This window comes from Rana temporaria, chromosome 8, assembly GCF_905171775.1.
Source record: "Rana temporaria chromosome 8, aRanTem1.1, whole genome shotgun sequence".
In the NCBI taxonomy this organism is placed as follows: Eukaryota; Metazoa; Chordata; class Amphibia; order Anura; family Ranidae; genus Rana; species Rana temporaria.
Genome location: NC_053496.1, coordinates 89,991,832 through 90,013,868, shown reverse-complemented (window position 1 = coordinate 90,013,868; position 22,037 = coordinate 89,991,832). Strand labels below are relative to the sequence as shown.

General features: G+C 42.5%; 1 protein-coding gene across 3 annotated transcripts in view; it reads left to right on the top strand.

The window, feature by feature from the left end:
- PDLIM1 (PDZ and LIM domain 1) overlaps positions 1 to 22,037 on the top strand; it is a 55,808-nt gene that overhangs the window by 20,702 nt on the left and 13,069 nt on the right. For 2 of the 3 annotated variants that reach the window (XM_040362202.1, XM_040362203.1), the window contains exons 3-4: positions 16,744 to 16,828; positions 21,240 to 21,442. In XM_040362202.1, coding sequence (XP_040218136.1) covers positions 16,744 to 16,828; positions 21,240 to 21,442 — 288 coding nt within the window. Of the gene's footprint in view, positions 1 to 16,743; positions 16,829 to 21,239; positions 21,443 to 22,037 lie in introns of those variants that run through there. The other variant, XM_040362204.1, reaches the window with a different exon arrangement.

Here is a 22,037-nt window from a genome sequence, read left to right as displayed (position 1 = left end):
TCTGTGATCTATCCTTTGTTACCCAAGTGCTTGATGAAACTTTGCAGATGTTGAAGAGTGATAACAGCTGTATATTGCTGTAGTTTATACAATGTGGGATTCATCCGGTATACCAGATAGTGTACAGCCGTATAAAAAAAGAAATATGGTGTATTTTCAGTAAGCACATACTACGAGTTATACGAATTGCAAATTCTACATAGAAACAGGTTTTTAAAAACCATATGTACAAATCTGTTTTTACAGTTTCTTTATTAACGATCTATACAATTTTATTTTTATTTTATATGAATCTATTGCAAACATTCTACCTGGAAATCCTGCCAATAACCAAACTTCCTGTTGGCAGGTTGACAATGCTAAGCTACCTCCTCGCAATTAGCATCAGTGTTCTCAGCCTGCCTTGTGCGCTCCTTGTTTACTTTCTTTTTATATAACTAAACTTTAATAAAGTTTAAGACCTTACAAAGAAACACCGTAGTAAGTCAGTAAAATATTGACATCAAATATAGACATTACACGGCAGAGCTCACAATTCAAAAATAACGCCCGCAGATTAAACAAAGGGCTATTTCCCTTTACTTCCTGAGGCAGACACACCACAGGACTGCAAAGTACAGGGAATTCCTTTTGTGGGAAGTTTGTCAGCAGACCAGTGGTCTGTCTCTATAAAGGTGACCCCCAGGCCAACCAGGGAATTTAAATCTACCTTGTGGGGACACAGGCAACAATAAAAATTGCGCCATTCCTTTTTCAGAATTAAACAATAAAAAAAAAAAGCAATGATGCATTAAGGCCTCATACATACTGACGTCTGGAAGCTGCAAAGTCCTTTAGCGTAAACTCCCTGGCGCTTTTCCATGGCCAAGGAGCTGCATCTTCTTTTTTTTTTTTTTTTTAATCCACTTTATTTTTTTTTTCTTATTTCATACATAAATATGCCTAATCGGCATCCGTTGCATTTTAATTGACATACATTATACAACATTTTTACATTCCTATAATATTCCAATGTACGTCTTTATATTTGTATATCCCGCCCCCTCCCCCCCGCCACCCCCTGTCCTCTGCGCTCTACATAGAGAATCTATCCATCACCAGTTTTGGTGGTGCGACACTTGCATCTCTCAACCAGGAATACCAAATCTCCTCAAATTTACCCTCTGCTTTCCTTCGTTTGTAGGCCAGGTGTTATCTGCCCAACAGGGAGTTGACATATGCAATCCATTGCTTCCCTGTGGGGGCCCCCGGGGCCATCCAATAACGTGCAATGAGTTTTCTTGCCAAATACAACAGTCTTGTTACCATATAGTACTTTCCTTTTGTATACTCTCTAGGATCAATGGCCCCTAACAAGTATACTAGGGGATCCAATGGGACTGGTACCTGTGCCACTCTAGTGATACACTGTGATACTTCCTCCCAGTACCTGTGAAGCTTTGGGCATCTCCAAATCAAGTGTATGAAATCCCCCTGCTGAACTTTACACTTTGGGCACATAGGGGTGTCCCTTCTTCCCCATCTATGTAGTTGTGGCGCTGTTCTGTAAGCCCTGTGTAGGATAAAGAGTTGCGACAATTTGTGAGACGCAGAGACAGATACCACCGAGACAGATTCAAGCGCCCTCTCCCACTGGTCTCCGTCTATCTCCCCAATGTCTTCCACCCACTTCCTGCGGCTTCTAAGGGAGGCATGACTCTGAATTGTTGCTAACAGTCCCTCTTATATTTTTGTTATCAGTCCTCTCCGAGCTTCTGCTTGCAGAACCGCCGTCATCAAAGGTGACGGTGAAGTTACCACCAATGATCGTGTTTGTTGTTGTTTCTGTAGAGCATGCCGGAGCTGGAGATACTGATGGAAGCCCAGTGGGGCTAATTGGTATTCTCTACACAGCTGCTCATATGTTTTCAGTACCTCACCCTCGTACAGCTGTGAAAAAAAACAGATTCCCCTCTTTTTCCAGGAAGTAAAGCCTACTAGATCCTGTAGCTCTGCATATCTAGGATTGAGCTGCATCTTAATGGTGGGAATGCACGGTACTCGGGTTAATGTCGATGGCTTCTGCATCAGCATTTACATGCACATCCAATGTATTTTCCAAAACGCAGTGGTGCGTTCTTGGAAATATACCATACACGCAAGCGTGGGAAACTGCTGGTGCAGAATCCATCTGCTTTTTACAGGAATATGTCTAACATTCACTTTTATGGGCAGCTGTACCCAGCACCTGCGCTTTCCCGGGCATAGGAAAGTGTTGAGGAATTTATTTACGCTATGCAACGTTGCAGCCTCTCTACCTCAGCATGCATCAGGCCTTAGACCGGCCATACACGATTTGAACCATTAATGGGCAGGCTGAATGTACAAAGTTGATCGATCGATCAGCTTGGGTACAACCAGCCTGCCAAATTTTCTTAAGATTATCGCTAGTTTCTGCTATAGCCGCAATAATTACTGTCTTCTCCCGGTGTGGACGGTTTCCCACCCCCGCTGGGAGCAGACAATTGCTCAGCAGGAGGAATTCCCCTGTCAGCACTCTGTGTTGATGAAAAAATCACACCGTGTATGGCTGGCCAACTTAGGGCCTGTAACTAAAAACTCTGGTGCCCTCACTGGAAGAATTTTTCTCTGTAGAGAAGACAAAAAATAAATTGCACTTTTGACCATATTTATTCCTGAAATCATATAATTTTCTGCAATATTTGTGGCCTATGAGTAATGGCAAAACTATGCTGAACACGCCACATTGTCCTTGGACTTATCCCACTTGTCTGTACCATACTATTGGAGCACCCAGCTGTATCAGACCACATGAATGGAGCCAACTCGGTTTTCAGTTTTGTACAAGTCTGCAAGAAAGTGCTTGTGCCTGTTGTTGCTATGGTTACATACACTTTTTATAAACAGTATCTACACGCCTGTAAATCCCCGCTGTGTACTGTTTGTTCTGGGTTTGTCACCGATTTGGTGAAGCAATAGAATTTTCTTTTATGAGTGTAACAAAGGTGTATGCCTGAACAAGGCAGAAGAAACTGGAATGTTTGCAGTACAATTGGAAAGCCTTTGCTTTACTGCAAACAAATGGGTCTTGGAAGAGCATTTAATGAATCCATTGCATTTGCCAATATACTGAAAAAACGTCATGCTGCTGTCCTGTCCACGATTCCGCGATGCATCACGATTACTGCACAAGTGCGCATAGTTAAAAAACTTTTTATCCAAAAATTCAAGCAGTCAGCAAAACTCTAATTTTTTTCAGGGGCGGAGGGGTGATGATAGTGGAGGGATAAGATCAATGACACTGGCACTCACCAGCTCTGTGTCTTTCGATTTCCCCTCCTCCATGCTGCTCAGTGCGTTTTTTCTTCCGGTGCCTCCAGTGAAGCCTTTCCTGATGTCGGGTCTCCTCAAGCTCCTCCCCCTGCACTGTACTGGCTGTCGGCTCATCAGCTAACTTTCTGCTTCAGTGAAGGGGAGGGGGCCTTATCCACAATGCAGGCTCTGCCTCTGCATTTCTCCTGGAGAGGCAGAGCACTGCACAGAGCGATGGATGATGTCATCGGAGCATCGTGAACGTCTGAATCGTGATGCTGCGATTAATATTCAACACCCCTACTAATCGTCACGCACATGTATCATGAGCTGTAGATATAATTTAGTAATTTTTAGCAGGGGTTTAATTTCCTGAGACCAGAAAGTTATTTTTAAAGGTTCCTCTGTGCTGAAAAGGTTGAGAAATGCTTCTCTATACAATACTGAATGCCTGTCCATTAGTTCTTAACCACTTCCGCGCTGTAGCCAAATGATGGCTACATCGCGGACCTGCTTTGTCGGAAGGGCGTCAATAGATGTCCTCCCCTTCGCACTCTCCCCACGCGCCCCCTGCATGGCGCATGTTGTGATCACGGGTCACTGAGACCCGGGTGATCACAGATCCGAGGTAGGGGGCCGATCCGGCCCCTTACCACGTGATCAGCTGTCAGCCAATGACAGCTGATCACATGATGTAAACGAAAGCGTGTTAATTTTTTTTTTTTTTTTTCCTCACACTGATGACTGTACATGTGATCAGTTATGACCCCAGCCATTTGATAGCTTTACAATTCAGTTGAGAGCACAAGCACTTGTGAAATTTATCATTCATTGCATGCCTTAAATGTAATTGTTTTGGGAAAGTGTTAAATCGATTGGGTTTAGCTGTATTGCCAGGTAAATAATACACTTTTAGGACATTATTCACTCAAAGTTCCCTCTTAGTAGGCGCTCAAGGGGCCAATGTTGCTGTTACCTGTGAACTTTCACCTACAGTATGTACAAAATGTCCACAACTCCCCGGTCAGATAGGTCTCTCTATCATAGAAAGACAAGTCTATGGGCACTCTGCTATACTTGATTTGGGTGTGTCTACCACAACCGTCTTCTGGAATATAGCATGGAACTTGTTCCCTATTACTAGATAGATAAGATACAGTATGTGAATAGATGTACAGTGTGTGTGTGTATATGTATATATATATATATATATATATATATATATATATATATATATATATATATATAATTTTTTTTTTATCATTGTCGAAGAGGAAAGCTTTTTTTTTTTCTTTTTCTTCACAGGGTCTTGGGAAGTGTCTGTTTATTGGCAAAAGATGGACATTTTAACTACAGATAATATTCACATTCCAAAGCATCCTGTCATTTGTCATGTCAGTGTTCTCTTAGTATTGCACAATTTTTCACCGAATAGCAGTCTTCTGTGTTGGAAAATATTTTGTGATATCCATGTCTAAAGGGGACCCATTAATGAGACCAAAAGGTATCTGAAACAGGAGATGACTAGATCTATGAGTAATATGTGAGCTCACCAGATAACTCTCAGCTGACTAATCTCAGGGGGAAATAGTCTGCAATGTTAAATAATTGTGGTCTGTTGCTATTGTGCTGGAGGTGTTTGGTTGCATCTCCTCCTCCCACCTCTATAGACAAACACATGTGAATGTGTTTATTTGTATGCTAACTATAAGAATTCCATTGCTGCTTGCAGAAGAGAGAAGATTGTGCAAAACATGTAAAGGCAGCCATAAACGGTGCAATTTTTCCACCCCCATCAACACAATAACTCCCCAGGGGGAGCCGCTGGCAATAATCGCATGAAAAATGCAACATGCTGCTTGTACCCAAGTTGATGATTGATCAACTTGTGTCGAGTTAACACTGAGAAATCTCAATAAATTCTGCTTTTCGTTGAAGAGAAGAATCTCTTTAATCCTTTTTTTTTTTTTTTCAAATATTTATTTTATTGAACACCACAAAAAGGGGGGAGGCCCCTTACAGTACAAGAATAATTGTGAACAGCAGGAATATAATACAACATACTAAGGGTACACAGTCCCTACACCGCCACTTCCGCTAGAACGAACAGTATCATGTCAGTAACCATTATGGCATGAGACTGTGGACCAAGTGACCCCAGGGGGACCACGCACATAGGTTAGGCTCCGTGAACACGTTCAGAGGCCTAGGGCGCACTCCCCTTTCCTTTTCACCTTTTTCCTAACATGTAATAAAAAAAAAAAAAACAGAAGGAGAAAGAAAAGAGGGCAAACAAAGAACATACAAGGGGGGAGGGAAAAAGAAAACACAAAGAAAATAGAAAAGGAGGAAATTTCCCCAAGGGGGAAGCGGGAGAGGGGACAACACATACAGGGGAGGGAGGGGGAAAGGCATAGCGGCGACTATAGGGCGCGAGTCCAGGGCTTGAGACACACAAATCTAAGTTCCCAAGAGGCGTCCTTCATTAGAGAAAACAAAGATGGTCCATATATCCCAGGTCTTTTTGTACACCTCCCCCCTGTGGAATCTCTTTAATCTTTATGCAATCTCCTATAACCAAGACCCTGTTCTAAGTTTAGCATTTCCCCCAAAGATGCCATTCTGTGCCAGCTAACGCAGATGCGACATGTTAGTCGGGTCTCCATATTTAGTAAACCTCGAGAGTCACTAGGGATTGATTGATTTTATTTATATAGTTTTCACCCCTACCCTTCTATTCACTAACAATTCAGTCATCTTGTGTAATGGAAATAATGTATCATTTAGCTATTTTTGTGCAATAAAATATACTTGACGAGGTCAAATGGTAGTGGACATGGGAAACTATGTGTATTACTGTACACGGGCCAAATGTTCAAATATACAATTCCGTAGATATTCTGGAAATAGGTTAAAAGCAGAACTTTTTTTTTTTTTCCTTTTTAAACTTTCCATCTATTAAATCTTCTGCCCTTTGTTGTTTTAACTTTGGATAGTAAAAGGTTTTTTTTTCTGTCAGTAAATACCTTATACAGCTCACTTCCTGTTTCTTGGTAAAAAACGCATAGGCTTATGACATCATTTATCTCCCTCTCCAGGAAGGGAGAGGAATGAGTCATAAGGGGGCCAGTAAGAGCTGCAGAGAAGGAAGTGTGTCTGTTAGGCTGCATTCACACCTGAGCGACAGCCGCGTTCGGCATACGCGGCGTCTTTTGCCGCGAGTGTGAAACTTTCATTTTTTTTTTTTTTTTTAACTCTTCCCATTGCTGTCAATGGGCGAACGCCAATGTCGCCTGAAAAAAAGGGTCCGGGACTTTTTTTCAGGCGACAGGCGTTCGGCATCTATGAGATGTGAACCATCTCCATAGACAGCAATGGGAATTCTCCCCTCTAGCGGCAGAAGCGTCCGACGTTTTGTCGCTCAGGTGTGAATGCAGTCTGAATCCAGGAAGTGAACAGGCAGCAGCTTCAGCTGCCCACAGTTAAAATGGCTGAAGCCAGGATCGGAGGGAGAGAGAGAGAGAGAGACTCTCTTCCGAATGACAAAGATGTTTTTATTACAAATTATGTAAACGGACTGCAGTTCCTCTTTAAAGCTGAACTCCAAGTATGATTTGTATTGCATACATGCATTGGTCCAGCTTAGACTAATGTAATTATGCATATTTCATACACGAGGGCCTGCTGAACTGAAACCCGTAAGATCGCTGATATCGCTATAGTAGTGCCAACTACTACAGCATTTGTCAGATTCCTCAGGTATAAATTATGCATTTAATACATTGGTCCAGGTTGGACCAATGTAAGTATGCAATACAGCTAGTACCTGGAATACAACTTTCAATAATTTTTTATTAAAGTTTACAATACGAAGAACAATTGTCTCGGCTTTACATTGGGCATCATATAACTTCTGTAGGGAGTCCAGCAGTACATTCAGGGAATCCTCCTCTGATAACTTGCTAACACTGTATCTTTCAGTATTTTTGATGAATTGCTTACTTAATAGTAATATTTAATGTAGTAGCCAGTTAGTTGATACAGTTGTGATATGGGAGAAAATCTTGATTTTTACTTTCTAAAGGTAACATACAATACATAAACGGAGTAGTGTGCATGTTAAAATGTGTAAAAAAACAAAAACAAAAAAAACAACAAAAGCAGTAAAAACAACAAAAGCAGTATGTCATTTATCCCCGCAAAGCTGTAATTCTTGTCAGGGGGCTATTCAGAATCCACTTATATCCCAAGACATAGACGCAAAACCTAGTATATGACACACAATGTCTGGTCTCCTGAATAATTGATATGCCCCAGGGAGTCTTCCTTTTATTCTTTTTTCTATAGACTAAGTACACAAAAGTAGTTTTTTTTTTTTTTTTTGTACAACTCGGCACGGCTGAACAAAAAAACCTTACCACCCCGTCAGAACACTCTCTGGTCATCACTCTCGGCCATCAGAGAGCGCTGATCGGGAGCCGGTCATCAGACCTTTTTTGGTCATTCCCCTTCGACAGAAGCCGTCGGACTGGCTGCAGTACAATGGGCTGAATGTTGGCCAGTTTCTATTGAACTGGCCGATACCTCCTGACATTCAGCCCCTGTGTACTGGGCTTATGTATAGACCGGCTTAGAGAAAGTCAAAGGTTGTCTTCTAGGCACAAAATCTAGAGTAAGCTGCTAAATGTGATGGGAAACCATAATGACATGGGCAATCATGTTACAAAAGAATGTTGCTATTTTACTGGGTGATGTACATACTAGATAAGGAAATACTCTTCCTATGACGTTACCAAATACTAAAATAAGGGATGATGATTTAAATCGTACAAAGTAAGAAACTGCCTCCTAATTTACCAGATCTAAACATAACGGGAATGGTAAATTGCGGAGTATCCTGGGCACATGTTTTTTTTTAAAGCAATGCAAGATGGGCTGAAGCTGTTCTTAAGAGAGATGGTGGCCCTGATCTAGGTTCTTAGGGCCAGATTCACCAAAGAGATACGACGGCGTATCTCCTGATACGCCGTCGTATCTCTGTTTCTATCTATGCGACTGATTCATAGAATCAGTTACGCATAGATATCCATAAGATCCGACAGGTGTAATTGTTTTACACTGTCGGATCTTAGGATGCAGTACCGCGGCCGCCGCTGGGTGGAGTTTGCGTCGTAAACCAGCGTCGGGTATGCAAATTGGGATTTACGGCGATTTCCCGACGGATTTTCGCGATCGCTACGTCGCTGCTAGTCTAGTTTTCCGTCGCAAAGTTAGTCGTCGTTTGACCTGCCCTAACTTTACTCAGCAGTTTAAAGTATGGCCGTCGTTCCCGCGTCGAAATTTAAATTTTAACGTCGTTTGCGTAACACATCTGGGAATACGGAAGTACGCTACGCGCGTCTCCGTTCGAAAAAATGACGTCACGGCGCGCAAAGCACGACGGGAATTGCGAAACTGAGCATGCGCAGTAGGTCCGGCGCGGGAGCGCGCCTAATTTTAAATGGCACACGCCCATTTGAATTGGCCCGCCTTGCGCCGGAGGCTGCCAGCGTAGTTTTCATCGCAAGTGCTTTGTGAATCAGGCACTTGCGATGAAAACTTGCGGCGGTGTAACGTATCTACGATACGTTACGCCGCCGCTCACCTACATGAATCTGGCCCTTAATGCCCAAGCCCAGGTCCAAGAATTCCCCCTGCACTATATGGGTTTAAATGCTTATGTCTAGGAGGTACAGTAATGGGCATTATTACCTTAGATCCCTGCTCCGACGCTTCCTCTTCCACTCGAAGCTCCATTCTGTGGTCCGTCCCTCTGTGTCATGTACAATGCAGGACTATTAACCTTGTTGTATATTTAAGAGGAAGGAGTTTGTCCATGGCCATGACTGGTCTACAGAGGAGGCTGCAGGGGACCAGTTATATCGCTGCAGGGATCCTTCTGGGGTGCCGAATATATATATATATATATATATATATATATATATATATATATATATATATATATATATATATATATATATATATATATATATATATATATATATATATATATATTATACTGTGTATATATATATATAATTTTGAACTTGTACCTACAGGTAAGACTTACCTGTAGGTACAGTGAATATCTCCTAAACTTGCACTGTTTAGGATATTTTCCCACTGGATGCAGGCGGTGACGTCAACGGCACATGTGCTCTGAAGATCTGGCATACCGTGCCGGAGCCGAGAACTCTGTCACACATGGCGGGAGTGACATCATTGCGGCCCTAGCCACTCATGCAGCTGGAGCCCACAAACCTGGAAGGAAGACCGGGGAATGATGGAAGCCCTGTCAGCAGTGACAGTGCACCGCTGGAGGGCTTTGTTGTATGGTAAGTATTTCATAATGTGCTAGTATGCATACTAGCACATTATGCCATTGTCTTGCAGAGGATTTATTTATTTGTTTTTTATTTAATGCCACTGTTTACTACTGCTTTAAGGATTTATTATTATTAATAATAATTCCTTTGGAATTCCCGGAGTTGGGCTTTCGCCCTTGGGCTTTTGCCCTTTTGTCTCTGTGATCTAAGAAGGGAAGGTAGCACAACATAGTGATTGGCATTAGGCTGTGTACTCCTCAGAAGCCTTATGAAATGGTGCACAAATTGAATTCATGTAAATTGAGGGTACTGTAGCTTGGCGTGGGTGTTTCCCGGGTTGCAGTAGCAGTTTTCTCAACTTGCTTTGTTAGGTGAGATGATTGGTGGTTATGACAGGCCCTAACCTAAAATGACTAGGTCCGTTGGGTATTCTTCTGGCATTTGACCGTTTTCGCTATGTCTGCATAATTACATGCTAGTGAGTAGTTAGGAGGCTAGTTAATTAAAGGAGTATTTATATATATATATATATATATATATATATATATATATATATATATATATATATATATATATATATATATATATATATATATATATATATATATATATATATATATATAATATTATTATTATTTTTTTTTCATAGGCTTGTGTTAAAAGCAAATCATGCAAGTACAGAACCCAAACCTTTACTGAAAGATTTGAATTCAGTCCCACTGGGCTAATGCCCAGTAAAGTTTTTAGATCTTGAAGTTGCGTGTTGCTGGGTATTTTTTTTTTACTCCTATGAGTATCGAATATGGCATATTCGAGTATTCGCGATATATTTCGAATTTCGCGGTGAATATTCGCAATTCCGAATATTCGCATTTTTTCCAATTTTATTTTTAAAACAGATCACATCCTATCGACGTCTAAAAGCATTGCTGGTATGATTAGAGACCCTGGGCCGAGTAGCTAAGCTGAGGCGATCCTTTTATGTTGCCGAATTGAAAAAAAAAAAATTGCGAATTTTCGCTAATGCGAATGCGAAAATGATTGCGAATTTTCGATAACTGTGGTAGGAGAACTCTGATTGTCTCTGATGCAAAAGGGGGGGGCTTTGTGTATGTTTCTGTTATGAATATTTGTATGTTTGATATTATTTTTTTTTGTAAGAAGGAAAAAATTGCGCATACCTTAAAAAAAGGGGAGAATACAGCAGCAACTCAAAAATGTTATACAACATAAATTAATACAAGACAGAAAATGGAGTCGCTCTACAAGAATAAAAAATATGTCTAGTGACAAGACATGTGGGCAAATTATAAAATAAGCAAGCGCAAATAACTTGTGAAATACACAGTGAAACAAATATATAAAGAAATATAGTCCCAATAATAGAAAAATAATCTTTCATAAAAATGTCTTTGATATGTGAAGTGAAAAAAAGTCCAAAGCATGCAGCATGAACGTGTTCAATCTTTAAGGTGTTTGATTGACAAACGGCTGTGACAGATGGATAGAGTAAAGAATCACCACCAATGCAAAACACTTTTTATTTTCTATTGTAAAATATCACGAATATTCTGAGCCAATCAGAGTGCTCCTTCCGCATTTGCCGAATATTCGCAATTATTTTGTATTGTAAAATATCACGAATATTCTGAGCCAAGCAGAGTGCTCCTACAGCATTTGTCGAAATTGCGCAGTAAATATCGCATTCGCATTTTGCGAAATTTCGAAAAAATATCAAGAATATTCTGAGCCAGAGTGCTCCTACCGCAGTTATCGAAAATTCGCAATTATTTTCGCATTCGCAATAGCGAAAATTCGCAATCATTTCATTTCGATAAAATATCACGAATATTCGAATTTAGCGAATATATCTTGAATATTCGACTATATATTCGAGATATATCGCGAAATCGAATATGGCGTATTCTGCTCAACACTAATGAGGAGTGGAAAGCTTTGCACAGCTGATACAAATCCAGGAAACCCAGTTGATTATTTGAAGTGTATGAAAGTTCCCCTTTAAGAATAGCTTTCCATGAGCTTGTGCAAGTGCAGTGCAAGTTTAATGCATTTACATATGGAATCTAAATGGTACACAATGCAGCTGTGTATGTGAACATCTCTGTGTCCAAGTTAAAAAAGAGAAATATTCCATCTGTAGAACAGGATTATTCAAAATCCCCCAAACCAGACAGATTTACTAATGGATAAAGTATATGTAGTACGAGTTTCTCCTAGTTTACACGTGGATCAGTCCAAAGCGTGAAATGCTTTTCCAGGACTCAGTAAATTGAGGTTTATTCTATATCTATTGTTCAAGCCTAATCCTGAACACCTGCTCAACAGTCCAAAGGCAATTGTGTCACACCTACACATTGCTATCACACACACACACACACACACACACCTACACATTGCTATCACACACACACACACACACCTACACATTGCTATCACACACACACACACACACCTACACATTGCTATCACACACACACACACACACACATTGCTATCACACACACACACACATTGCTATCACACACACACACACACCTACACATTGCTATCACACACACACACACACACCTACACATTGCTATCACACACACACACACACACCTACACATTGCTATCACACACACACACCTACACATTGCTATCACACACACACACCTACACATTGCTATCACACACACACACACACCTACACATTGCTATCACACACACACACACACACCTACACATTGCTATCACACACACACACCTACACATTGCTATCACACACACACACACACACACACACCTACACATTGCTATCACACACACACACCTACACATTGCTATCACACACACACACCTACACATTGCTATCACACACACACACACCTACACATTGCTATCACACACACACACCTACACATTGCTATCACACACACACACACCTACACATTGCTATCACACACACACACACACACCTACACATTGCTATCACACACACACACACCTACACATTGCTATCACACACACACACCTACACATTGCTATCACACACACACACCTACACATTGCTATCACACACACACACCTACACATTGCTATCACACACACCTACACATTGCTATCACACACACACACACACACACCTACACATTGCTATCACACACACACACCTACACATTGCTATCACACACACACACCTACACATTGCTATCACACACACCTACACATTGCTATCACACACACCTACACATTGCTATCACACACACCTACACATTGCTATCACACACACCTACACATTGCTATCACACACACACACACACCTACACATTGCTATCACACACACACACACACACACCTACACATTGCTATCACACACACACACCTACACATTGCTATCACACACACACACACACACACACACCTACACATTGCTATCACACACACACACCTACACATTGCTATCACACACACACACCTACACATTGCTATCACACACACACACCTACACATTGCTATCACACACACACACACACACACACACACACCTACACATTGCTATCACACACACACACACACTCACCTACACATTGCTATCACACACACCTACACATTGCTATCACACACACACACACACACACACACACACACACCGCTATCACACACACACCTACACATTGCTATCACACACACACCTACACATTGCTATCACACACACACACCTACACATTGCTATCACACACACACACCTACACATTGCTATCACACACACACACCTACACATTGCTATCACACACACACACACCTACACATTGCTATCACACACACACACACCTACACATTGCTATCGCACACACACCTACACATTGCTATCACACACACACACCTACACATTGCTATCACACACACCTGCACATTGCTATCACACACACACACACACACACACACACACACACACACCTACACATTGCTATCACACACACCTGCACATTGCTATCACACACACACACACCGACACATTGCTATCACCTACACATTGCTATCACACACACCTACACATTGCTATCACACACACACACACACCTACACATTGCTATCACACACACACACACACACACCTACACATTGCTATCACACACACACACACACACCTACACATTGCTATCACACACACACCTACACATTGCTATCACACACACACACACACACCTACACATTGCTATCACACACACCTACACATTGCTATCACACACACACACACACACCTACACATTGCTATCACACACACACACACACCTACACATTGCTATCACACACACACCTACACATTGCTATCACACACACACACACACACCTACACATTGCTATCACACACCTGCACATTGCTATCACACACACACACACCTACACATTGCTATCACACCTACACATTGCTATCACACACACACACACACACACACACCTACACATTGCTATCACACACACACCTACACATTGCTATCTCACACACACACACACACACACACACACCTGCACATTGCTATCACACACACCTGCACATTGCTATCACACACACACACACACCTACACATTGCTATCACACACACACCTACACATTGCTATCACACACACACACACACACACACACACACACCTACACATTGCTATCACACACACACACACACACACACCTACACATTGCTATCACACACACACCTACACATTGCTATCACACACACACACACACCTACACATTGCTATCACACACCTGCACATTGCTATCACACACACACACACCTACACATTGCTATCACACCTACACATTGCTATCACACACACACACACACACACCTACACATTGCTATCTCACACACACACACACACACACACACACACCTGCACATTGCTATCACACACACCTGCACATTGCTATCACACACACCTGCACATTGCTATCACACACACACACAGCTACACATTGCTTTTGTGAAGAGATGAGGACTTTCACCTTTTTTACAATCTTAAAGCTGAACTACATTGCATCTGAGCACCTCACACTGAAAATGATTTTTTTAAATTTCAAAGCAAGCTCCCCATCTATCCATGTCTGTATGCTTTATTTTGCTTTGAAAATCGCCCCCTAGCACTGCGATATGCAAACTGATTTGGGAGTGTCATTAACTTTTAACTGACACTCCCAGGAGTTGGCATAGGGCAGTGTGAACTGCCGCCGGGAAACATGCGATGCAGGAACCCACAGTGGATTCGCAGGGTTCCCGCATCGCAGCAGTATGAGCCGGCCCTTAAAGCGGATTTTTTTGCCCCCTACAGCGACGTATGCCGCAAGTTATGCAAGCTGCTGGATCCTGGAGAAATCATGTGTACAGGAATGCCCGGTCCTCTGCCTGTCTGAATTGTGGGGGATAATCGCTTCAGGTCTCTGAGCTGAACTTAAGAAGTTCCCATTGAGGACCGCCCTTTTGCTTCCTTCTCGCCCATTGACAAAAGTTCTTCGATTGTGTTTGTGTGTAACAAGATCTATGAATTGGAAAGAGTCACAGATTCTCTCCCTCTCATTCAGATTGAGTTGCAGGAAGTGTAATCGATAGACTTTTCTCGGTTGATGAGCAGGGAGGAAGGGGTGGGTCCTGCCCAAAGCTGTTATCTTCCTCGCTGCTGATGGTTCAGACACAGGAAGAGGACCTGTCATCACTTCAGACTTCTCCAGGATCCAGCAGGACATGGGATATACTTCAAGCGGTATTAAACCCAAAACCAACATTTTTTTATATATTGACGCTTACCAGTCATTGGATGTGGTGGCTGCATCAGTTTTCTTCTCTTTGGCTTTTCCCTTGGTGATCTGGCCAACAACACCCCCTCCTGTATTAGTAAGAAAATACTCTGGAAGAATGAGCACAAAAGGCACAGACGCAATTTCTGTCTGAGGGGAGGGTATTGGCAGATTTAAATACGCCAACAAATGGAAGCCAAATTCCAGCTTAAACTTTATAATCCATTACAGCAAACTGTTTTGACCTTTTTGGGATAAAGGTTTTACATGAATGAATAAAAGCTATTTTAAAGCGATAAGTGGTTTACCTCATCCTTGTAAACTGATGTATTCTGCTGGAGAGCTTGTGCTTTTAAAAAACAGCAGACTTGCTGGCTGGATCATCCGATTTAAAATGGAAGAAAGCCTAAAAAAAAAAAAAAAAAAAAAATGTATGCAACAATGGCATCTAAAAATGGGTAAGCTCTGTAGTATAATAAATGTTTGCGTTTTTTGGGTTTAAGACTGCTTTCATTGCAGGAAAGATAGGCCACTAAGGCTGTAGGAATAAAATAATTGTTAGGTAAACCTCAGCTTTAACTTGTTTAAAGCGGAGCTCCACCCTAAAGTGGAACTCCCGCTGATCGGATCCCCCCCCCCTCCGGTGTCACATTTGACACCTTTCAGGGGGGTGGGGGGTGCAGATACCTGTCTAAAGACAGGTATTTGCACCCACTTCCGGGCCACAGTCTGCGGGCAGGACGTCGCCTCCCGTCCCCCCCATTGTGTGCTGGGAACACTCGGCTCCCAGAGCACAGCGGGAGCTAATCACCAGGCACAGCGCGACTCGCGCATGCGCCGTAGGGAACCTGGCAGTGAAGCCGGAGCGCTTTACTTCCTGGTTCCCTTACCGAGGATGGCGGGGGGCAGCAGAGTGACGAGCGATCGCTCATCCTCTGCTGCGGACAGCGCTGGACTCCAGGACAGGTAAGTGTGCTGATATTAAAAGTCAGCAGCTGCAGTATTTGTAGCTGCTGACTTTTTTTATATAAATTTTTTTTTTTTTTTTTTTTTTAGCGGACATCTGCTTTAATATCATTTTATAGGTATGGAGTTCTTTTTTTTTTTTTTTTTTTTCTTTCTCGGGAATGTGATCACTTTTATATAATGTTTTAATGCAAATGTTTTGTTTTTCATTTCTATTTTAAACTGAATGGGTTGTTTACATCTATTGTTTAAGCACATATGTTTTAATTCCTTATGTTGACTGTCCTGTGCTCATTTTCTTTTAAGGGTTAAATCTAAGATTTGGTCACCTATTGTAAATGAAGAAGGCAAATCAAACCCATATAAAATGAACCTATCATCGGCTCCTCAGGTAAATGCTATTTTATTCTCAAATTGTATCGATTGATTAGAGGATGATGGATAATTTTGTTCATGGAGTTCTCAGCAGAACAGCAACCTATGATGTGTCCAACTACAGACCTTGTGTGCTTGATTTAGGTTTGTCATTGTAGGTTGATTGACAGTTACAGGCTATGCTGTATTAAGTCTTTTATGCCCCCCTAGGTAAATGCAGAATTCTAAAGAACAAACTTAAAAAAAAATTGATAAAGCATAATTCCAGTACATAATTTGCCATCTGTATAATTCCCCCCTCCTGGAGAATAAAATGCATGAATTTTGACAATGAGGTGCATGTGCCCATTCATAGCCAATCACAAGTTTGTATTGCATGTTGGGTGTCCCTCTTGTGGTTGGTTTTCAGAAGCAGCGTGAGCATGCGCTTTGCGGCTAAAAAAGTATTCACATTGAGTAGGAGTGAGGTCAGGCAGGTCTGATGCTGACTTTTATTTTATTTGGATTAACTTGCATTAGTCCTAATTAAACGGCTACAGTCTGAATTTTTGTGTAGATCCGAGATCAGAGCTGAAGATCTCTTTAAATATAATTTAACAAGAATGTATCAGATTTTGAAGCTTGGAGAGCTCACCTTCCTATCTAGATGTGCACAATTGTGTTTCTGCACACTCTTATTTAAGAAGCACTATAGGCATCCTGTTAAAGAAGTATGGCCAAAGCGTTTTTTGGCTATATTTCTCCTGTGGATCACAGGAGTGAAAATCGTTCTGCAATCTTGTGGCCTGTTTCAGCAGACAGCGGGCTGAAACCTGCTGTCGGCTGACATCACTCAGCTGGTCCAGGCTCAGGAAAGATGTCGACCGTATGGTCAAGACCCACCCAGATGCTTGGACCGGCACCTGCCTCAGCCTCTTGATGATCCACCAAGATCCTAACCCGGCCCCACCCACCCCCTCCACAGCCCAGGGCTCCAATGAGCACTGGAGGAAAGAGCAGAGAGCCGGTGACTGACAGTCATGGCTCTCTTCTTAGAGTGGAGGGGAGAACTGAGTGATCAGCAGTGTTTGAACGCTCATTTCTCAGTGCACAAGGAAGTGACAGCCGACTCCCTGATGATGTGCCGCAGTGCATGCACTGTAGCATACACTGCATCCTCCGGGAATGTATGACTTTGGTATGCCAGGAGACTGGGGGGCAAGTGACATGCCATTCCCGCCTAGGCAAGACTATAGGAAGTGGTGTAGAGAGAATTCCCTGAGAAGCCAAGTATATATAATATATATATATAATTTTTTTTAGTTTAAGAGGAGCCATGTGGATAATCCTCCAGCCAGCAAAATTGCTGTACACTTCAGTGTTTTAAACAATGGGGCAAAAAAGTCCTGCCCCCCCCCCCCAATCTATGCGTCTGGTCCCTAATCTACATGCGTGGATTCCAATGGGCTTTTTTTTCTTCAAGGAGCACGTGATTTCGTCTTTTAAAAAGGGTGGGCTCAGGGCACAGCCAGTTGTGTGACATTTAGCAAATTAATATTTGCAAATGTCTCCCTGTTTCTCCACCCTTCCAATCAGGAAGCGGGTCCCGATTGACTGTGAGTCCTAACTCCTGATTGGCTTGGAAGAGACGGGGGGGCAAGATGGGGTAAGTGCAGGAGTGACAAGCCATCGATCAGGGGGTTATTGGGTTGGCCACCCCCTGCAAGAACATTGAGCACCAGCCTCCACTGCCACCTTGTATAAAAGTGCATGCATTTGATAGATGGAAGTAGGGTTAGAACCTCTATCTGGTTTTATTGCTGTCTATTCTGTCTCAGTGCCAGCTACATCTGCTAATTTCTTGTCCTGGTAAAACCCCAGGGGGGTACAGCAATAGAAACCTGATAGAAGTTCTGGCCCGTTCTATTAAAAACAGTTGGAAAAACATTTTGATTGGTGTCGGGCTGTTCCTGCTTTGGTCAGTTATTCCCAAATGCCTCTCTGAGGCTTCTACGGCTCCACCTAGTGGCAGTACGAAGTCATTGCTGCCATTATTCTAGTATTAGAATTGCCAGCCTTTGTCACCAGCCAGTAAAATAAACTCTCCAGTCCTGTATGTAAATGAATAAAGTTACAGCATTAGAATTCTCCCATGAAAAAAGAGCAGCCTCTGATATCTGGGGAGAGGGTGATTGTGATGAGGTCAGTCATGGTAGCGTGTGCAATATTTTGAGTGTGTTGATCTGCTTCCGTAGAGACATGATGTAATCACAAGGGTGTGTCATTTTAGCTCTAGGTGTGATAAGAATGGAGTAACAGGGCTATTGTTTCATGATCTGGAGTCGGTGTAACCTCATTGCTCTGGAATGTCGGCGAGTTCCTTGCCCTGTGGGAAGTTCAGGGAACATTTTCATTGCTGAGGCTGTGCTAAAAGTTCCCGGTGTGAGTGTAGTTTTTATAGATACATTTTAAGTACACTAGAAGTTTATCTTCAAAGGATGCCAGGATGTTTTTATGTACCAATGTAATAAAAGTAACGGGCAATACAATGACGCACATAACGACTTCATCATCATACATTTTTTTTTTTAGGGCTGTGATATGTCATTGCATGGTGAATGGGCACAGACACAACATGGCTCACTGTCCTTTAAAGAGACCCTGGCACCAACTTTACAAATTTTAGGCAAATGCACAGGAAAATCCAGAATATAAAGCAGTAGTAAACCACCAGCGTGTTTTTTTTTTTTTTTTTTTTAAACAAATTTATCATGTGCTAGTATGCATACTAGCGCATTATGTGAAACTTTAAATAGAAGCAATGATTAAGAATAAATCTTTTGGGAAATCAGCTGAATATGTAAATTAGGGGTGTCCAACCTTTTTTGACCTTCCTGGCCACATTAGAAGACGAGGAATTGTATTGGGCCAATAAGACAATAAGAATAGCTGATCGGCAGAAAATGTCGGGTAGATCTCAAGTTAATGATCACCGATATAGAAAATGTACCCATCTAAATAATACTTAATTTTATTGTAGTATTTAATTTTTTTCTAAAAGTAAAAGAGGGCAACATACAGCTGTATGGTTGTATCTAGGGGTGGGCGGTGCCCCCACCTACCCACGACCTCCCTTTACCTCCCCACACAGCACGTAGTGGGAGGGGGGTTGCATTTCAGCACTATCAGGAGTCCCTGTATTTATTACTGCCAGTGCTATTACAAAAACTGCATCCCTCCAGCCAAGCCTGTGCCTAATTTGTCACCGCTGGCCCCTGTGGCTGCTATGCTTGCACAGTATCCCCCGGCATCCCTCCATTTATGCTGGTCCCTGCCAGCCACCACGGCTTCTATGCTTGCACAGTATCCCTGGCATCCCTCCATTTATGCTGGTCCCTGCCAGCCACCGTGGCTTCTATGCTTGCACAACATCCCTCCATATGTGCTTGTCCCTGTGGCCTGCTATGCTTGCACAGCATCCCTCCATATGTGGATGTCCCTGCCCGCCACCGTGGCTTCTATGCTTGCACAGCATCCCTGGCATCTCTCCATATGTGGATGTTCCTGCCCGCCACCGTGGCTTCTATGCTTGCACAGCATCCCTCCATATGTGGATGTCCCTGCCCGCCACCGTAGTTTCTATGCTTGCACAGCATCCCTCCATATGTGGATGTCCCTGCCCACCACCGTGGCTTCTATGCTTGCACAGCATCCCTGGCATCTCTCCATATGTGGATGTCCCTGCCCGCCACCGTGGCTTCTATGCTTGCACAGCATCCCACCAGACATGCTCTTGGGCCACGGGTTGGACACCCCTCATGTATACCAATGGGTGGAACATCATAAAACAATATCCTGTCTTTATATTGTCCCTTGAAATTTGATGGCGGCTCATTGTGAAGAAAGGGAAAGTCCTAATCTTTGTTACTTGTACCCAGAATTCTTGATGTAAAATTACGACATCTTTAGAAGTTACTTTGTAAAGCCTAAATCCAGTCCTTTTTTAGTGTAGAGTTGATAAAGCTGAGAAGAATCTGAACTTTTTTTATTCTTTTTTTATTTTTATTTTTTTTATTCTTTTTAGTCTTCTTTTTCTTTTTTTATTCTTTTTTTTATTCTTTTTTTATTCTGCCTCTCACCCTATTGGGGAGAGTCTAACCATTCACCACTCTACAGATGTATTTCTGTGTCCCCATTGGGGAGATTGAAAGGGATAGATGGGGGGGAAATCAATAAAAACCTAAAGGGGCTCAATCTAGAATAAAATGTGGTTTGGCCAGATTTGCGCTTTTTAAAGAGAAGTTACTCTGTGCTGCGTTTTTATTCACATTTTCAATTGTCACCAAATGTTGGATGGTATTGTGTGTTGCATGAGTTTTGGCTGTGTTGTCACTTCACGCATGCATGTTAGTCACTTCTGATTTTCCTTCTGGTCCCCTTGCATGCAGGAAGTAAAAGCGATAGGAGCCGCACACAATCGAAGTGCTATGCCATTCGCTTCTGGCTCCGCTTCCAGCACTCCCAAAGTGATCACTGCCCTGTACAACAACCCAGCCGGCCTCTATTCCTCTGAAAACATCCAAACCTTCAATAACACGTTGGAGTCCAAATCGACAAACGGTGCCCATGTTGCCCAAGTGTCAAACCAAGAGTAAGTGTTGATTATCTGGCATGTAATGTTGATGAGAAATTTGATGTGTGGTTACCATGCAGGATGCTTGCTGCTCTGTAAACTTGTACTAGCTGCATCTGCCCATTTTGTGAGCCCTATCCACTCCAATTGGGCACCCAATAATGGATCTATTTTATCTTCATTAATGACCTCACAAGGAACAAGGGGTCTAGTTGTTATAAAACATTTTGTTGCAGGAACGTCTGAAGCAGGGGTCTCCAAACATTCTCAACAAAGGGCTGGTTTATTGTCCTTCAGACTCTTGGAGGGCCGGACTTTGGCCAGCGGGAGTGAAAACTTTCCTGGTATCAGTGGGAGTAAACATCTGGTATTAGTGGGAGGAATATTGCCCCATTGCTGGTATCATAGGGAGGAATAGTGCCCCATTAGCGGTGTCAGTGGAAGAAATGGTGTTCCATTGTCGGTGTCAGATGGCAGAATAGTGCCTTGTATCATTGGGAGGGATAGTGCTCCAAGGGCAGGATAAAAGGAAGCAAAGGGCCACATCCGGCCCTCGGGCCGCAGTTTGGAGACCACTGGTCTAAAGCATTCATGCAAATTGAATGAAATGTCA